We start from the raw sequence: 14,103 nt of genomic DNA, 5'->3' as shown, positions 1-14,103 counted from the left end.
CAGGGAGGGGGCATGGCGAAGGTCGAAAGGAAGGGAATTCCAGAGGGTGGGGGCCACAATCGAAAATGTACATGGTATAGCAGCCATCCCCAACCTGATGTCCTCCAAATGTTTTAGACTACAGTTACCAACAGCCCCAGCCAGTATGACCAGTGGTCAGGAATGATGTGAGTTGTCGTTCTAGTGTAGTGTAGTTTTCTGTTCTCTTCTTGGAAACATGGTGTTAACATGTTAATTTTTTTGTGAAATACATAATCTTAAAGATTTGGTAACACAGTCTTGTAGCCTGAAACTGTAAGTGAGCCTTGATTTATGCAGAACAGATTTTAAACTATTCACTTTTTTTTTTAGCACAAGACTCATTACATTGTAATCCCCCTCCCAAGCTACACTAACTCTGATCTTGTCATCACAGACTTTTCCTTCATTCTTTCTCTTTGGATATTCCTCACCACCTCCTGCTATCTGCATTTGTGCTTTTTATCCCCTCTGTTCCCAGACATTGTGGCACTGCAGGCACATGTCTTGTCCCCTGAGGTGGCCGGATATGGAGGGGAGGGGAATGGGTACTGCTGTATGTAAATGCTTGTTTTCCTAGCGGCCCATTTAGAAAACGTAGGGGTATAAAAAGAAACTGAACTGATCCTGTTTTCACATAGCAGGTCAGCAAATTTAAGCTTTGATTATTGTGCAATACAAATAGTTATTTCAGATAGATTTGCAAGATTAATTCACACATAATTATCAGCAAGAAATTCTTATACAATGTTTACTTTTTTTGAGAAATAGTAGACTGCAATTTGCTCATGTAGTCTTTGAAGTATTCCACTTACGTGATGAAAATTATATCTGAATAAGACATTCAGTTAGACTGCATCTAGAAGAGGAGTGGGAAATTTGTGGCCTTCGGATGTTGCTGGATTGCAGCTTCCGTTATCCCTGACCATTGACCTTGCTGGCTGGGGCTGATGGTAGTTGGAGTCCTGCAACATCTGGAGGACCACAGGTTCCCTGCTTCTGATCTAGATATGTTATCAGGGTGTTTTTTTCCCATTGGAAGCAGTGCGTGTTAAATGTTGTGTAGTCCATGTAACTTCTCGCTGCAGTTTTATGATTGCTGTGTTGGGCTCCACCTCTCATTCTCCCATCAGGTTCACTGATGTCAGTTGACTGACTCATTAATTGAATTTCTGCTGTTAGGATGTGCTCCTTTATCTTTTATTCTTTGAATAAGATTCCCCCTCCCCCCTTCCATTGGACCAGCATATGTCTATCTGTGCATGTTTCACTGCTCACCATATATCTGAAAAAAGTGTGCCCCTAACTATAAAAGGACATGGTCCAATAAATTAGTTAAAGCACATTCCTATACATATCTACTGAAAAGTAAGACTGCAATCCTGTACCTGCTTATCTGGAAGTAAGCATCATTGAACTCAGGGAGATTTACTTCTTAGGGCTCATTCACATGGCAGTTTAATGTGAGATCGAGCCTCCCTGCATCCCTCTTTAATTTGCAGTGATCACATGACCTTTCTTGGAAAGGGAAGGCTGTTGCTGCATTTCCCTTTAAATGCGAATCAAACCAACCTGCTGAAAATCCGAAAAGTAAGGAAAAAACGACTTTGCTTCACAGCACTCCTCCCATGTAGTCACCTTACTCCGATGTTACTTGCTGGGGTGTGTGTGGATTGTAACTTGCAGATACTCCCCTTTCTCTGCCCAGTAAACTCCCCAAGAATTCCATTTCACTCCCATCACCTTAACCAGCCACTTCTGGCTGCTCTAGCCTTCCTTCCCCCCCCTTCCTCTCCATTAAGGTTAATGCAGGTTTGTGGATGTGCAAAAGGGCAACGTTAATGCCCTCCCCCCAGGGTAAGCAAAATAAATGTCTGGGTTGTTTCAGACTGGGAGGAAAAGAACACAACTTATAGTGTGTGTGCGTGTGTGCGTGTGTGCGCGTGTGCACGTGCGTGCGCGCGTGCGTGCGCGCGTGCGCGTGTGTGTGCATGTGCGCGTGTGTGCGTGTGTGCGCGCATGTGCGTGTGCGCGCGTGCGTGTGTGTGCGTGTGTGCGCGCGCGCGCGCGCGTGTGTGTGTGTGCGCGTGCGTGCGCGCGCACGCACGAGAGAGAGAGAGACTCTGTCTGTCTGTCTGTCTGTCTGTCTGTCGGGAGGGAGGGAGGGAACCTGATCTCCTCTTCTTCATGTTCCCTGATTTTTAGCTCCCCCTCCCATCCCCATCAGCTGATTGGGCAGGAAAAGAGAGGCTTTGCCTGCTGCTAGATCAGCTTACTTTCACTCCCTCCCCCCCCCGCTTCATGTCAATTTCACCCCATGCTCTCTGGGCTGCAGGGAGGGGCATGCAATTGACAAGAAACAATGAAATTACTCCAGTTAATGAAACAGAAATGCCTCTTGATTGAGGGAAGTAGGAAGGTTTGGGGAAGAGAGAAAGGTGATAATGACTGGAGGGGTTTGGGGCTTACTTTTGAGTAGACATGTTTTGGATTGAAGCCTTAGATATAAAAAGAAAAAAAACATGGGGAAAAAGAACATTTTTGAAAACACAGCTGGTGTGTATGTGTGAACGTGCGTGCAGCAACATCCCTCTTCCTTACGCAAGTAGAAATGGCTGGGGGTAAAGGGGGACAGTTGGGGGAAACAGGTGAGTTATGGGAGGGAGGGAGGGAGGGAGGGAAAGAGGGAGTGGGTAGTCATTTGAGGCTGCAGCCTGCGCACATATGCAGGGGAGTAAATCCCACTGGACACCATGGCATGAAGAACATTTTCATGTTAATTAGACTGCACCCCCCCACTCTCCCTGCTTTGAGGGAGCCCAGAGTGCATCACAACTAACAACTTCAAAGGTCTATCTGTCGGGAGGAACCTCTCTATAGTTATCAGTGATGAACCCTGAGCAGAGAGTAAGCCCTGTTGAAGCTTACTTTTGAGTGAATAAGGACCGGGTAGTCGCTTGAGGCTGCAGAAGGCACATGCATACAACACACACTTTTCCACCAAAAATTGCATTTCATCAGTACTTGATAGCAAGCACAAGACATCTCAAGCTTAGAAGCCGGTAATTTCTCATTAAAGCTATTCTAAATTCTCCTTGCAAGTGTCACTTGGTTACCATTTTGGGCATAATGATGATTAAAGCATCCATTTTATTAGTTTATTCTGTAGAACTTTCTATACAGCCAAGTACGTCATTATGTTGTTTTTCTAATTTAAAACACAGCTGTCTGTGAAAATGGATGCCAGAATGGTGGTCGCTGCATTGGACCTAACCGTTGTGCATGTGTATATGGATTTACAGGCCCTCAATGTGAAAGAGGTAAGAACTAAACATTGGAGGAAGGGAATGTACCTAAAATCAAAGTGTCCTTTAGTTCAGTACTCTAGTGCTAAATAGGAACTGTGTGGGAAGAAAACATGCCTTCTTTTTAAAGGCAGCAAAACATGTAATGTGCTTAAGTCCAACTGAAGTGTGTGCACATTGCTCTGTGTATTCTACATCTTGCTGTCTTTTGTTATACTGTGTTTAAGCTGGGAATTTAAAGAATCTTTTAAGGTGAAAAATCAGTCAAGGAGCACCTCTCAATATTTCTGTTAAGCTGTATGAAACCTGCTTAACATATTTTAGATCTTAAGCTCTAAATCCAATTATTTTGTATAGTATTCAATCAGTACTTTGTATGGAGCATTGCAATGACTGACTTATACTATTGAGGTGTGGTGGATGGGGACAACAGAGAATCACCAACCCCCTATACCTTGGAGGGCTACTGCTTTCTGTTTGAGGGTGAGTTTGTTTAAGAGAAAGTGGTAAATTATATTCTTCCTAGTAAACAACTGTTCACTGTTTGTGGTTTAAGAGGGGGGGGAATAAGAAATGTATTTGCTAGCTAACAATGAACCACTAATATTTAAATCAGGGGGTGCAGAGCAGTAACAGGTCTTGAGTTAAAAAGACCTCTGAGGTAAGAAGATGATCCAACTCAGGGTAGTCTTTTGCTCTCCTGAGCAAGATGAGGTCTTACAAGTCAATGTATGGAGGGCAGCTTCCTGGATCAGCTTGCTTTCCCTCTGGATGGTGTTTTGTCTCTTAACATTTTGGCTTCTCCTTGCTTGTGGGAGCGTTTGACATCTAACCTCATGCTGCCAGCTCTACTCCTCTATTGCTTTGTCCCCACTCTATGCTTCCCATGACCTGTGCCTAATAGCACTGGTTTCTGTTTTTCTTCAGTGGGGTCTACATCCCTGGATCTATTACTTAGTGACAAGGGAGTCTTCTTCCTCCTCCCCGATTTCCCAAGTTTCTTTGCTATTGGTGAATTTCACCAACCATTTCTATCCAAAGTGGGTTAGACTATTCATGCTAATTATGAGGGATTGCATGTTTGGAATTCATCCTGCAACCCTAGATTATGCAGCTAGAGTGAAGTCATTGATTTAACCTCTATTAATTCATATAGCAATCCCCTTTCCTTCTAAGAACACTACTGCTAGTACTGCTGCTACTAGTATTACTCTATTTAACATTTAGTTAGCACTAACAGGATATAGGGAACACAAATTGTCAGTCATATTTATTTTGAGCTGACATGGCTGTAATCTCTGCTGCTTGTTTAGTAACAAACTGGCTGTTCTTCTGAGCTCCTTTTATTAGATGAGAGATAAATGAGGTATAAAATACTGTGACATGTCTGTGAGACTCTTCTGCAAGAAATATTTTCTCTTTAGGTAAGTAACAGGTGTACTTCCCTTCTTTTACTTGGTCTTTCTGTGGGTTTCTTATGAACGCTTGTGTCTGCCAGTTAGATAGATAACAAAGGCAGGTGCTTCTTCACAGTGTAGTTCAGTGTACAGCACCATCCTTTGCATATTTACTCAGAAGTATGTCCCATTGCATTCAGTGAGACTTGCTCTCAGCTAAGTGGGCATAGGATCACAGCCTTAGTAAAGTATAGGGAAAAAAAGCTATGGAACAGAATATAGATGGCAAGCTTCATTTTTCATTTGAGTGCCACCTCTCTACATTACTATATTCATGGTGGCTTGCAACTCACAGAAATGACAAACTATACAACAAAACCCATACTTGTCATTCTATAACAGTGCAAAATATAACTAAAACAAACAATTAACAAAATGCAGGAGTCCATTTCAAATGTAATATTACAAGACAATATTAACAAAATATCAGAAATAACAATAAAACAAAATTAGCCTCATCAGTTACAATAAATCCTTAAATTATAAACAACCAAGACATTATTAGCAAAAGTACAATATGTAAAATGCCGCAGACTGTATAAAAAGGATAAACTGAACAACTGTTGCACTGCCCCACCCCACCTTACCTCATGGGAACTGTTTATCAATAGTAGGGTGGCAATAACCCATGTTACCTATTATCTAAACGTTTCTCATCTTGCAAACACAGCATTATTTGCTCCATAAATTCAGGATCAAAATGGTTTTGAGTTGGTCAGATCTTGATGTCACAGCCTGAACTTCCTCAGATTCTCGTCAGAGGCTCCATGCTACAAGCAAAGAGCAAGAGGACAAGACCTTGTTCAGTAATCATGTATAATCAGTTTTTGTAGAATAAAGATCTCTTTTGTGGATTGTACAAACATAGTAGGTGCTTAATGATAAAATAGTAAAACAATACTGGTAATTTGCCTGTTTTGTATCCTGAAAAGTATATAGCCAATGTTTCCATAGATTTGTGTAAATTGTGCCACTATTTGTACAGTGTAATCCTGCACATGTTTACTGAGTTGTAACCACTGTGTATAGTGAGGTTTACTTCCTAGTAAGTGTGTTTAGGATTGCAGTCTTAAAATTTTTATCATGCTAATATTTATGTTATTGTGCTTTAAATACAGAGCTTTTATAGTTCTGTAAATTAAGGTAATGTAAATTAGGTATTTTCCCCTAATATAGAACACATGTAGCTTTCTTCAGATTGGCCTCGCAAACTCATGGTATGATAAAGCGTGACCATTGGCTCAGCTATCTGGGTTTCTAGCAGACTAATTTCTGGGCTGGAGAGAGGAGACTGAGCAGTAACTAATCACTGGCGTGATTACAGTATATTTAACTTGAAGATTTGCTGCTGGGTTAAAGAAAGCACAACCTCTTTTAGAACCTCCTAGCCACACTTTTCTGTCTATTATTTTGTATCCTTTATTGGAAACTGTTCCTGTGGTCAGCTCTGCTTCTTGGTTTTGAAGATATGAAAATAACCGAGAAGAATGTTCTTCATGAACTGCACAATATTTTCTTCTATATAATCTGAATTTCATATGAAATAATTAAAACAGTTACCTCTTTTTATTTATTCATTGATTGATTTAAAAGTGTGGTATCTGACTAATTTATTGTGTTTTATTTATTTTTATTTTGTTTCTTGGACATCTTACCTGCCCTTTACCATAAGGTCTCAGGGCAGGTAATACATACTCAGAGTAAATCCATTGAAATGTGTGGTTTTAAGTTAATAATGACTAACAAGATTTCAGTGAGTCTGTTCTAAGTCACATTTCAGAAGTTAGATTTCTGTATTTAATTTTCGTATGTGTTAATGTTATATAACAACAATAATGCATTGGATAAATAACTGAATTTAGGGAATAGAGAAGGATTAGATGGTTTTGTGAAAATCTGCAGAAGTTGCAAGATAAATTTGTAGTGAAATATAAAAAGAAGAAAGTGCTTTATGTTAGAAATTTGATGTTTTAAAGATTGGATAGTAGATAACACTATAGTAGATAATACAGTATTTATTGGAATTTATACTTACATGTATATGTTAGCTAAGACAGGTAAATATTAGTAATTGTTCAAGTACTTTATCTTATTGATCACATAATATATTATTTTTTTAAAAAAAATAATTACAAAACAGACAACTCAGAAATTATACATAGGAACTACAAAGAGATGAGGACAAGGATAAAACTTGGGTTACAGCATAATGTGTCATATACTACTTTTGTACATTTATGGACACATTCATATTTAAATAACTTGTATTCATTTTATTACTTGTGATATATATTTCATCCTCCACTGGTAGGACAGTTTACCAGTCAGATAAAAAATAATAAGGCTCCTAACAAATTTTATTATGGCATATGTTTTCAAAGACTTTGTTGTTTTCCCTGTTTCTATGCCTCTTCTAGTATTCTCCATTCAATTTACCTTCCTGTTGGTTTTTCATTCCCCCTCCAACAATTTCATTCCCTCTCTTGGCAATGGCAGTACTATGTTCACCAGGATGGAGATGAGTCGAAGTGGAGGCGGGGCAAGGTTGAGGGAGCTCTGGGTTGATGGTGTCAATATCCCACAGTTGCTGCTTTGGCAAACTGGAACTCCCCTGACCTCTGGCCCACCCCTGTTCTGGTGAATCCAATGCCACGGCTGCTCCACATACACACCCCTTATGCACTGCTGCTGCTATTGTTCCCATTGTTAGATTTGTGAGGAAGGATATTAATTTGGCAATTGCAGCATCCAAAGAAGGATTTCTCATGTTAAGAAGAAAAATTAAGAGTGGTAAGCGGCAGTAACGCAGTCAAAGCTCTGCTCACGGCCGGAGTTCGATTCCAACGGAAGGAGGAAGTCGAATCTCCGGTAAAAGGGGTTGAGGTCCACTCAGCCTTCCATCCATCCGTGGTTGGTAAAATGAGTACCTGGCATATGCTGGGGCGTAAAGAAAGGCCGGGGATGGAACTGGCAATCCCACCCCATATATACAGTCTGCCTTGTAAACGTCGCAAGACGTCACCATAAGAGTCGGAAACAACTCACACTATAAGTGTGGGGACACCTTCACCTTTACCTTTAAGTTGAAACACTCTTACAAACACTGGGTCTTCAAAGCTATGGGAGAATGAAGAAGAGTGTTTTTTAAAAAAAAGAACTCCAAAAACTGGATGAAACAACGTAGCTTGGTGAGTCCCATTTAAAATAAACAGCTTGTTCCCTTTGGCATCTGTTGCAGCACAAAACATTGTGTTTCAACAGCTGATATTGTATCCTGTGCAAGGAAACAAAGTATAGCCGAATAGCTCTACCTTAGTTGGCACTAAACAAGACTGTTCAGGTTTTTGTACCCATTCCTAATCCTGGGTTTTAATGACACAGGGCACAACCCACCCACTCTGTTTATGCTAGTGCTAAAACAGGGCTACTGTGCCCTGCATGGATGCCCTCATGCTAGGGTCTAGCACAGCCTTTCCCAACCAGTGTGCCTCCAGATGTTGTTGGACCACAACTCCCATCAGCCTCAACCAGCATTGCCAATGGTCAGGAAAGATGGGAATTGTGGTCCAACAACATCTGGAGGCACACTGGTTGGGAAAGGCTGGTCTAGCAGTTAGACTATCCTAGGGCAAGGAGGCACTTCAAGGGTAGTCTGTATTGCAGAGTTAACAAGGGAGGTGGGGGAGACTTGCAGAAGAATTTAAGACAGTCCTCATGCTTCCATTTGAGCAAATGGGAGCACAAGAGTTGTCTGAAAGCCTTTGCAAAGGCCTCTTCAAAGTAGCTCATGCATGAGAGCTGCTTCAAATGGGGCTTTTGTGAAAGGCTTTAATCCCTGCTCAGATGATGAGCAGGGATTAAATCCTGCTGCCTTGGCTATGTGATCTTGTTCACTGTTGGCAACAGGATTTCACAACTAATATAGGATTAAACTGTTTGTCCTTCCCATCAGCTGATGTCACTAGTGATGTCAGCTGATGGGAAGGTGGGCATCATTTAGGGAAAAAGGCCTTGCAGGCCAAATTGGACCCCATGGGGGCCATGATTTGCCCAAAGGCCAGAAGTTTCCCACTGCTGCTGTCCTGGGTCCCCTGTATCTATCAGACCTAAGCTGATGAGTTATGAAGGAAGAGAAAAGAATCACACTGGAGCTAACCAGGATCTAGCCACCATAGGGCTCACTGCTCAAATATGTTGCTCTACCTGGCTCCATGTTTCATCCTTTTGAGCTCCCTGTATCAAATGTTTTAGACGTAGATGACTTGTCAGGCCGATAGGAAACCTTCCTGAGGACTTTCTTCTGCTTTTTGCAGCTTGATTTGGTCAGATCCTCTGTTGACTGGGTGAACTGCTGGGTGTCAGGATCTTACAAAGCTGAGAGATATAGGGGGCTTCTCATTGCAGTGCCATGGCCAGATGGGTAGTAGTGCATTTGGCTTGGATTTACAATGGCACTGCAGTTTTTTGTTTTCAGTATGCATTATCTCTTGGAACTGAGTGCACATGTGAACAGCTTTGGCTTCCAGGGGCTATTTGTTCACGTGGAGACTTCCACATCTTGTCCTTCACAGAAACTAACACTGAGAGGAAACATCTCCATTTTTTATTTGCTTTGCCGTTAATTCTTCTCTTCCATTCCCCTTATTTTTGGGGTTATTCCCCCCCCCAGTTTGGGGAAGTCCATTATCTTTTCCCACCCCACCCCCACCCCAATTTAGGAAGTGGTTTGGCTATTGCTGCTGGCTTTATGAATAGCTGCTGTGCCACCTGTGGTGATCCTGCTTGTCTGTTTGTACTAGCAATAATCACCTGGCACAATGAAAGTAGCACATGGAGAGTTGGGAAAGGATTTCCTCTAAACCAAAAAACATCTGAAAATAATCAAAAGTAGTAATGAGAGAGAAATTTTCCAGTCTAAAAATCTGACATGCTTAGGTTGAGCATGCCTTGTTTTTATGGGAACTATGCTGGAGCTGACTGAAAGCCTTAAATGTTATTATGGCTTATCCTGTATGAATCCAATATTCCATTTGAATGCCCTGTTATTATTGACGAATTGCTTTATGAAAATAGTGCACTATATGTTTCACTTTAGTATTCACATTTAAAGTCTGCTTAATAAATGCTGTGTATGAAGACCATGTCTACCAGTAATATAGCAAAACTGTGGTATCTTTATGTTTTTAATTTGCTTTGTGCACTCATACAACATTATTTTTTTTGGGGGGGGGGAATACTAACCCAGCCCTACAAACCTACTTCCTGCACTATTGGAGAACTGTTTAGTTTTTATTCCTTGCTGATTCTGTAATCCCCTGATATGCAAAGGCTGGGCTGGAGTGCAATATCTGTGTCTACCTGTCTGTCTGTCTCTGCGATCTCTTTATGTATGTATGCATGTTTTATTTATTTCCTGCTCTTCTACCCTACAATAGGGTACTCAGGGTGGCTTACAATAAAATCACACACATACATAATAAAATTAAACACAATAAAAACACAAACATTACAGTAAATTAAAATACATAAGGTACAATTAAAATACAATATCCATATTGTATATATTGTATATACACATACATACATGTGTATAAATATGCATAGATCTATGGTGGAGTGATACTAAAAGGACTCAAAAGATAAAAATTAAAAATAAAGAGCGTAAAAGCCATGTCTGGCTCACCTGTCAGTTCCTCCCAATGGTTGTCCGGAACAAGATATTTTTCACAAGTTTCTGGAAAACCTTCAGGGAGGGAGGGAGCAGAGCAGGCTTCTTGAGGCAGGGAATTCCAGAGCCACAACTGAAAAGGCTCTCTTCCACGTGCCTGTCAGTCTAACATCTTTCAATCCAGGTACACAGAGGAGACCAGAGGCAGATGATCTTAAATCCAGAGTAGGAACATATGGACATAAGCAGTCCCTCAGGTACACTGGTCCAAGGCTGTTTAGGGCTTTAAAGGTCAAAACCAGCACCTTATATTGGGCCTGGAAACAAATTGGGAGCAAGTGGAGTTGATAAAGCACAGGGGTGATATGCCTCCTGCACCGTGCTCCAGTTAACATTCTGGCTGCTGCAGTTTTGACCAACTGTAGTTTTTGAACTTTTTTCAAAGGCAGCCCCATGTAGAGTGCATTACAGTAGTCAAGCTTCAATGTCACCAATGCACATGTCACTGTGATCAAGTCAACTGCTTCCAGGAATGGATGCAGCTGGTAGACCACTCTGAGATGGCCAAAAGCACTCCTGGCTATAGCAGTCACCTGATATTCAAGCAGCAGGGAAAGATCCAAGACAACTCCCAAACAGCGAAACTCCCAAACAGCGAAACAAGATCCAAGACAACTCCCAAATAGCGAACCTGCTCCTTCAAGGGGAGTGCAACCCAATCTAGAATAGGTTGCAACCCTATCCCTGGTGCAGTTTTCCCCTTGGCCAGCAACACTTCCATCTTGTCTGGATTAAGTTTCAGTTTGTTAGCCCACATCCAATCCTTCACAGCCTCCAGGCACCAGTTAAGGATGAGCACTCCCTCCCTGTAATCAGATGCAATCAGATGGTATAGGGAGAGAGAGTTGAGTGTCATCAGTATATTAATGACATTGTGCTCTAAATTTCCAGATTACCTCTCCCAGCAGTTTCATATAGATGTTGAATAGCATGGGAGACAGAATGCAACCCTGTGGGACCCTGTAGGCCAATGGCCCGGGGGTTGAGCCGTAGTCTCCCAGCACCACTTTCTGGGTCCTGTCCATCAGGTAGGATCAGAGCCACCGTAAAACAGTGCCTCCCAAACCCATCCCAGCTAGATGGCCTAGAAGGCTGCTGAGAGGTCCAGCAGCACCAACAGGGATGCACTCCCCCTGTCTGATGCTCGGCATAGGCCATCAAGCAGAGTGACCAGGGCAGTGTCTGTCCCATGACCAGGCCTGAAGCCTGACTGAAAAGGGTCTAGATAATCTGATTCATCCAGGAAAACGTGGAGTTGAGCCACTACCACCCTCTCAATCACCTTGCCAAGAAGGGGAGATTAGAGACTGGGCGGATGTTAAGATCTTCAGGGTCTAACGTAGGCTTTTTAAACAAAGGTCTTATCACAGCCTCCTTCAACAATGTTTTATTTATTTGTTTATTATTTAATTTGTAATCCGCCCTTCCTCCCAGCAGGAGCCCAGGGTGGCAAACAAAGTGCTAAAAACACTTTAAAACATCATAAAACAGATCTTAAAATACATTAAGACAAAACAGCGCTAAAAACATTTAAAAAACAACTTTAAAAAAGGGTTATAAACATTATTAAAAAATGTATTAAGCAATTCTAACACAGACGCAGATTGGGATAGGTCTTAACCTAAAAGGCTTGTTGAAAGAGGAAATGTTGGCATAGAACCTTCCCTTAGGGAGGTGTTAATCAAATATGCCAGCCAACCAGCCACTCCCAATCTGGCAGATTTAATTAGCCAGGATGGGCAAGGGTCAAGTGGGCAGGTAGTGGCCCTCATTTCTCCTATCCACATTCTTAGGCTTTACAAGCTGAAAAGTATCCGTAGAAAAATGACCAGGGGAAGCCTTGGGGACATCTGGCACAACTGTAATTAACGAGAAGTCCAAGTCAGTCCGAATGTGAGCAATTTTATCTGCAAAGTGCCTTGCAAACATGTCACAATGAATGACTGATGGCTCAGCGTCTAATGTGGGGCCAGAGCCCAAAAGAATGGTAAAGCATTCCTTCTCACCATTATGTCTGGGTTAGGAAAATAGGAAATCAAAACGTTGAGACTTTTGATATTGGTACAGTACAGAAAGCGATTTGCTCATCTTTTAATATTACAAGCTATTATCCCCCGATGAAGGCCTGTAGATAACAGGCTGAAATGCGTTGGGTTTTATCAAAAATAAAAGTTCCCACTCTCCAGCATCTTGGTCTTTGACCTTCTCTCTTTTTGATTGCCCATTTGGATGCTAGCCACCCTCTGTTTATTAGGAATATAGAAAGCTGCTGGACATGGAGACAGACTGTTGCTTCACAGGAAGGGGCAGAATGGTGGTGAGGTGCTGTGCCACTATCCTCCTGGCAGTGGAGTTGCTGCTCCTTACTGGGAGGGTGCAGGGACAGTGCAGATTGGTAGCAAGGTCAGGGCTCTGCGGATACACTGGCAGAGTTAATCTAATGTTCTCCTGGTGCCCTCATCATTGTGCTACCTCTCCCCATCCTGGTAAGCAGTAGTGACTCTGCTGTTGGAAGGATGGCGGAGTGGCACCTCCTTTCCACACTAGCTGCTTGTGCTAGTCTGTCTGCCTCTCTAATGTCTACATTGACTGGCAGCAGCTCTCCAGTATTTCAGACAGGGTTTTTTGCAGCCCAGCCTGGAGATGCTGAAGACTGAACCTGGGATGACTTGCATTCCAAGCACGATTTCTGCCACTGAGCTACTGCCTTCCACAGTGGCAGCCCAGCTCCACAATTCTGTAGGAGTCTAAATATAATGTTTCTATATAACAAATCAATTTAAGTACCTAAAAGATAATCTGCTAAATAAATAATTCTGTTAAATCTGCCAATGAGTTATGACCCTTCTCCTTCATCATGAACAGGATACCCTACCAACATTAAGTTAGAATAAAATCTAGATATGTTAATCATCTGGAAAAATCACTTTGAAGTTGATGTGATAAAAGTTTTTACTTTTATCACTTTGAGGTTAATGTGATAAAAGTTGTGTGTGTGTGACAAGTTTTTATGGCAATTTTGCCACATCATTTTGGAACTGATGTGATATCTGTGTGAATGAAGCCTTAAGCAGAAAAGTCAGAAACTGAAGAAGGGCTGTAACTCAGTGGTAGAGCATTCAAGGTTCAATTCATTGCACCTTCAGGTAGGGCTGGGGATGTCCCCAGTCTGGAGAGCTGCTGTCAGTCAGCACAGACACTACTAGCATAGATAAGCCAGTGGTGTGACTCGGAATAAGGTAGCATCCTATGTTCCTAGGCATTCTTTTCAACACAGGGGCTACTTTACATAAGCATGAAAGTGATGTGATACAGTCAAGGCTGTTATATAGCTGTGGGAGTTCAAGAAATTAGTATCAGGAGCAGTGGGTACATTAAAATTTTTAAGACAGTACTGAGGGCGCCATTCACAAAATGACCGTAATAGAGATGTGGCACAACACAAAATGTCTGCCACGGGGGCATTGCATAACCCCAAATTAAAGAGAGTACAGTCATTTCTGCTTCTCTCCCCCCCCCAATAACCTTATGCTCACCATGGGAAATCAGTTATGTCCTGCTGGTCCTGATTGTGGAGATGCAGCTGTTAAAGGCA

General features: G+C 41.9%; 1 protein-coding gene across 1 annotated transcript in view; it reads left to right on the top strand.

Moving 5' to 3' along the window:
• Positions 1-14,103, top strand: part of FBN2 (fibrillin 2) — a 419,303-nt gene that overhangs the window by 18,088 nt on the left and 387,112 nt on the right. Inside the window, exon 5 of the mRNA XM_061625313.1 lies at positions 3,243-3,338. Coding sequence (XP_061481297.1) covers positions 3,243-3,338 — 96 coding nt within the window. The remainder of the gene's footprint in view (positions 1-3,242; positions 3,339-14,103) is intronic.

Source organism: Rhineura floridana, chromosome 1 (genome assembly GCF_030035675.1).
Source record: "Rhineura floridana isolate rRhiFlo1 chromosome 1, rRhiFlo1.hap2, whole genome shotgun sequence".
NCBI lineage: Eukaryota > Metazoa > Chordata > Lepidosauria > Squamata > Rhineuridae > Rhineura > Rhineura floridana.
This window is presented reverse-complemented; position numbering and strand designations above follow the sequence as displayed.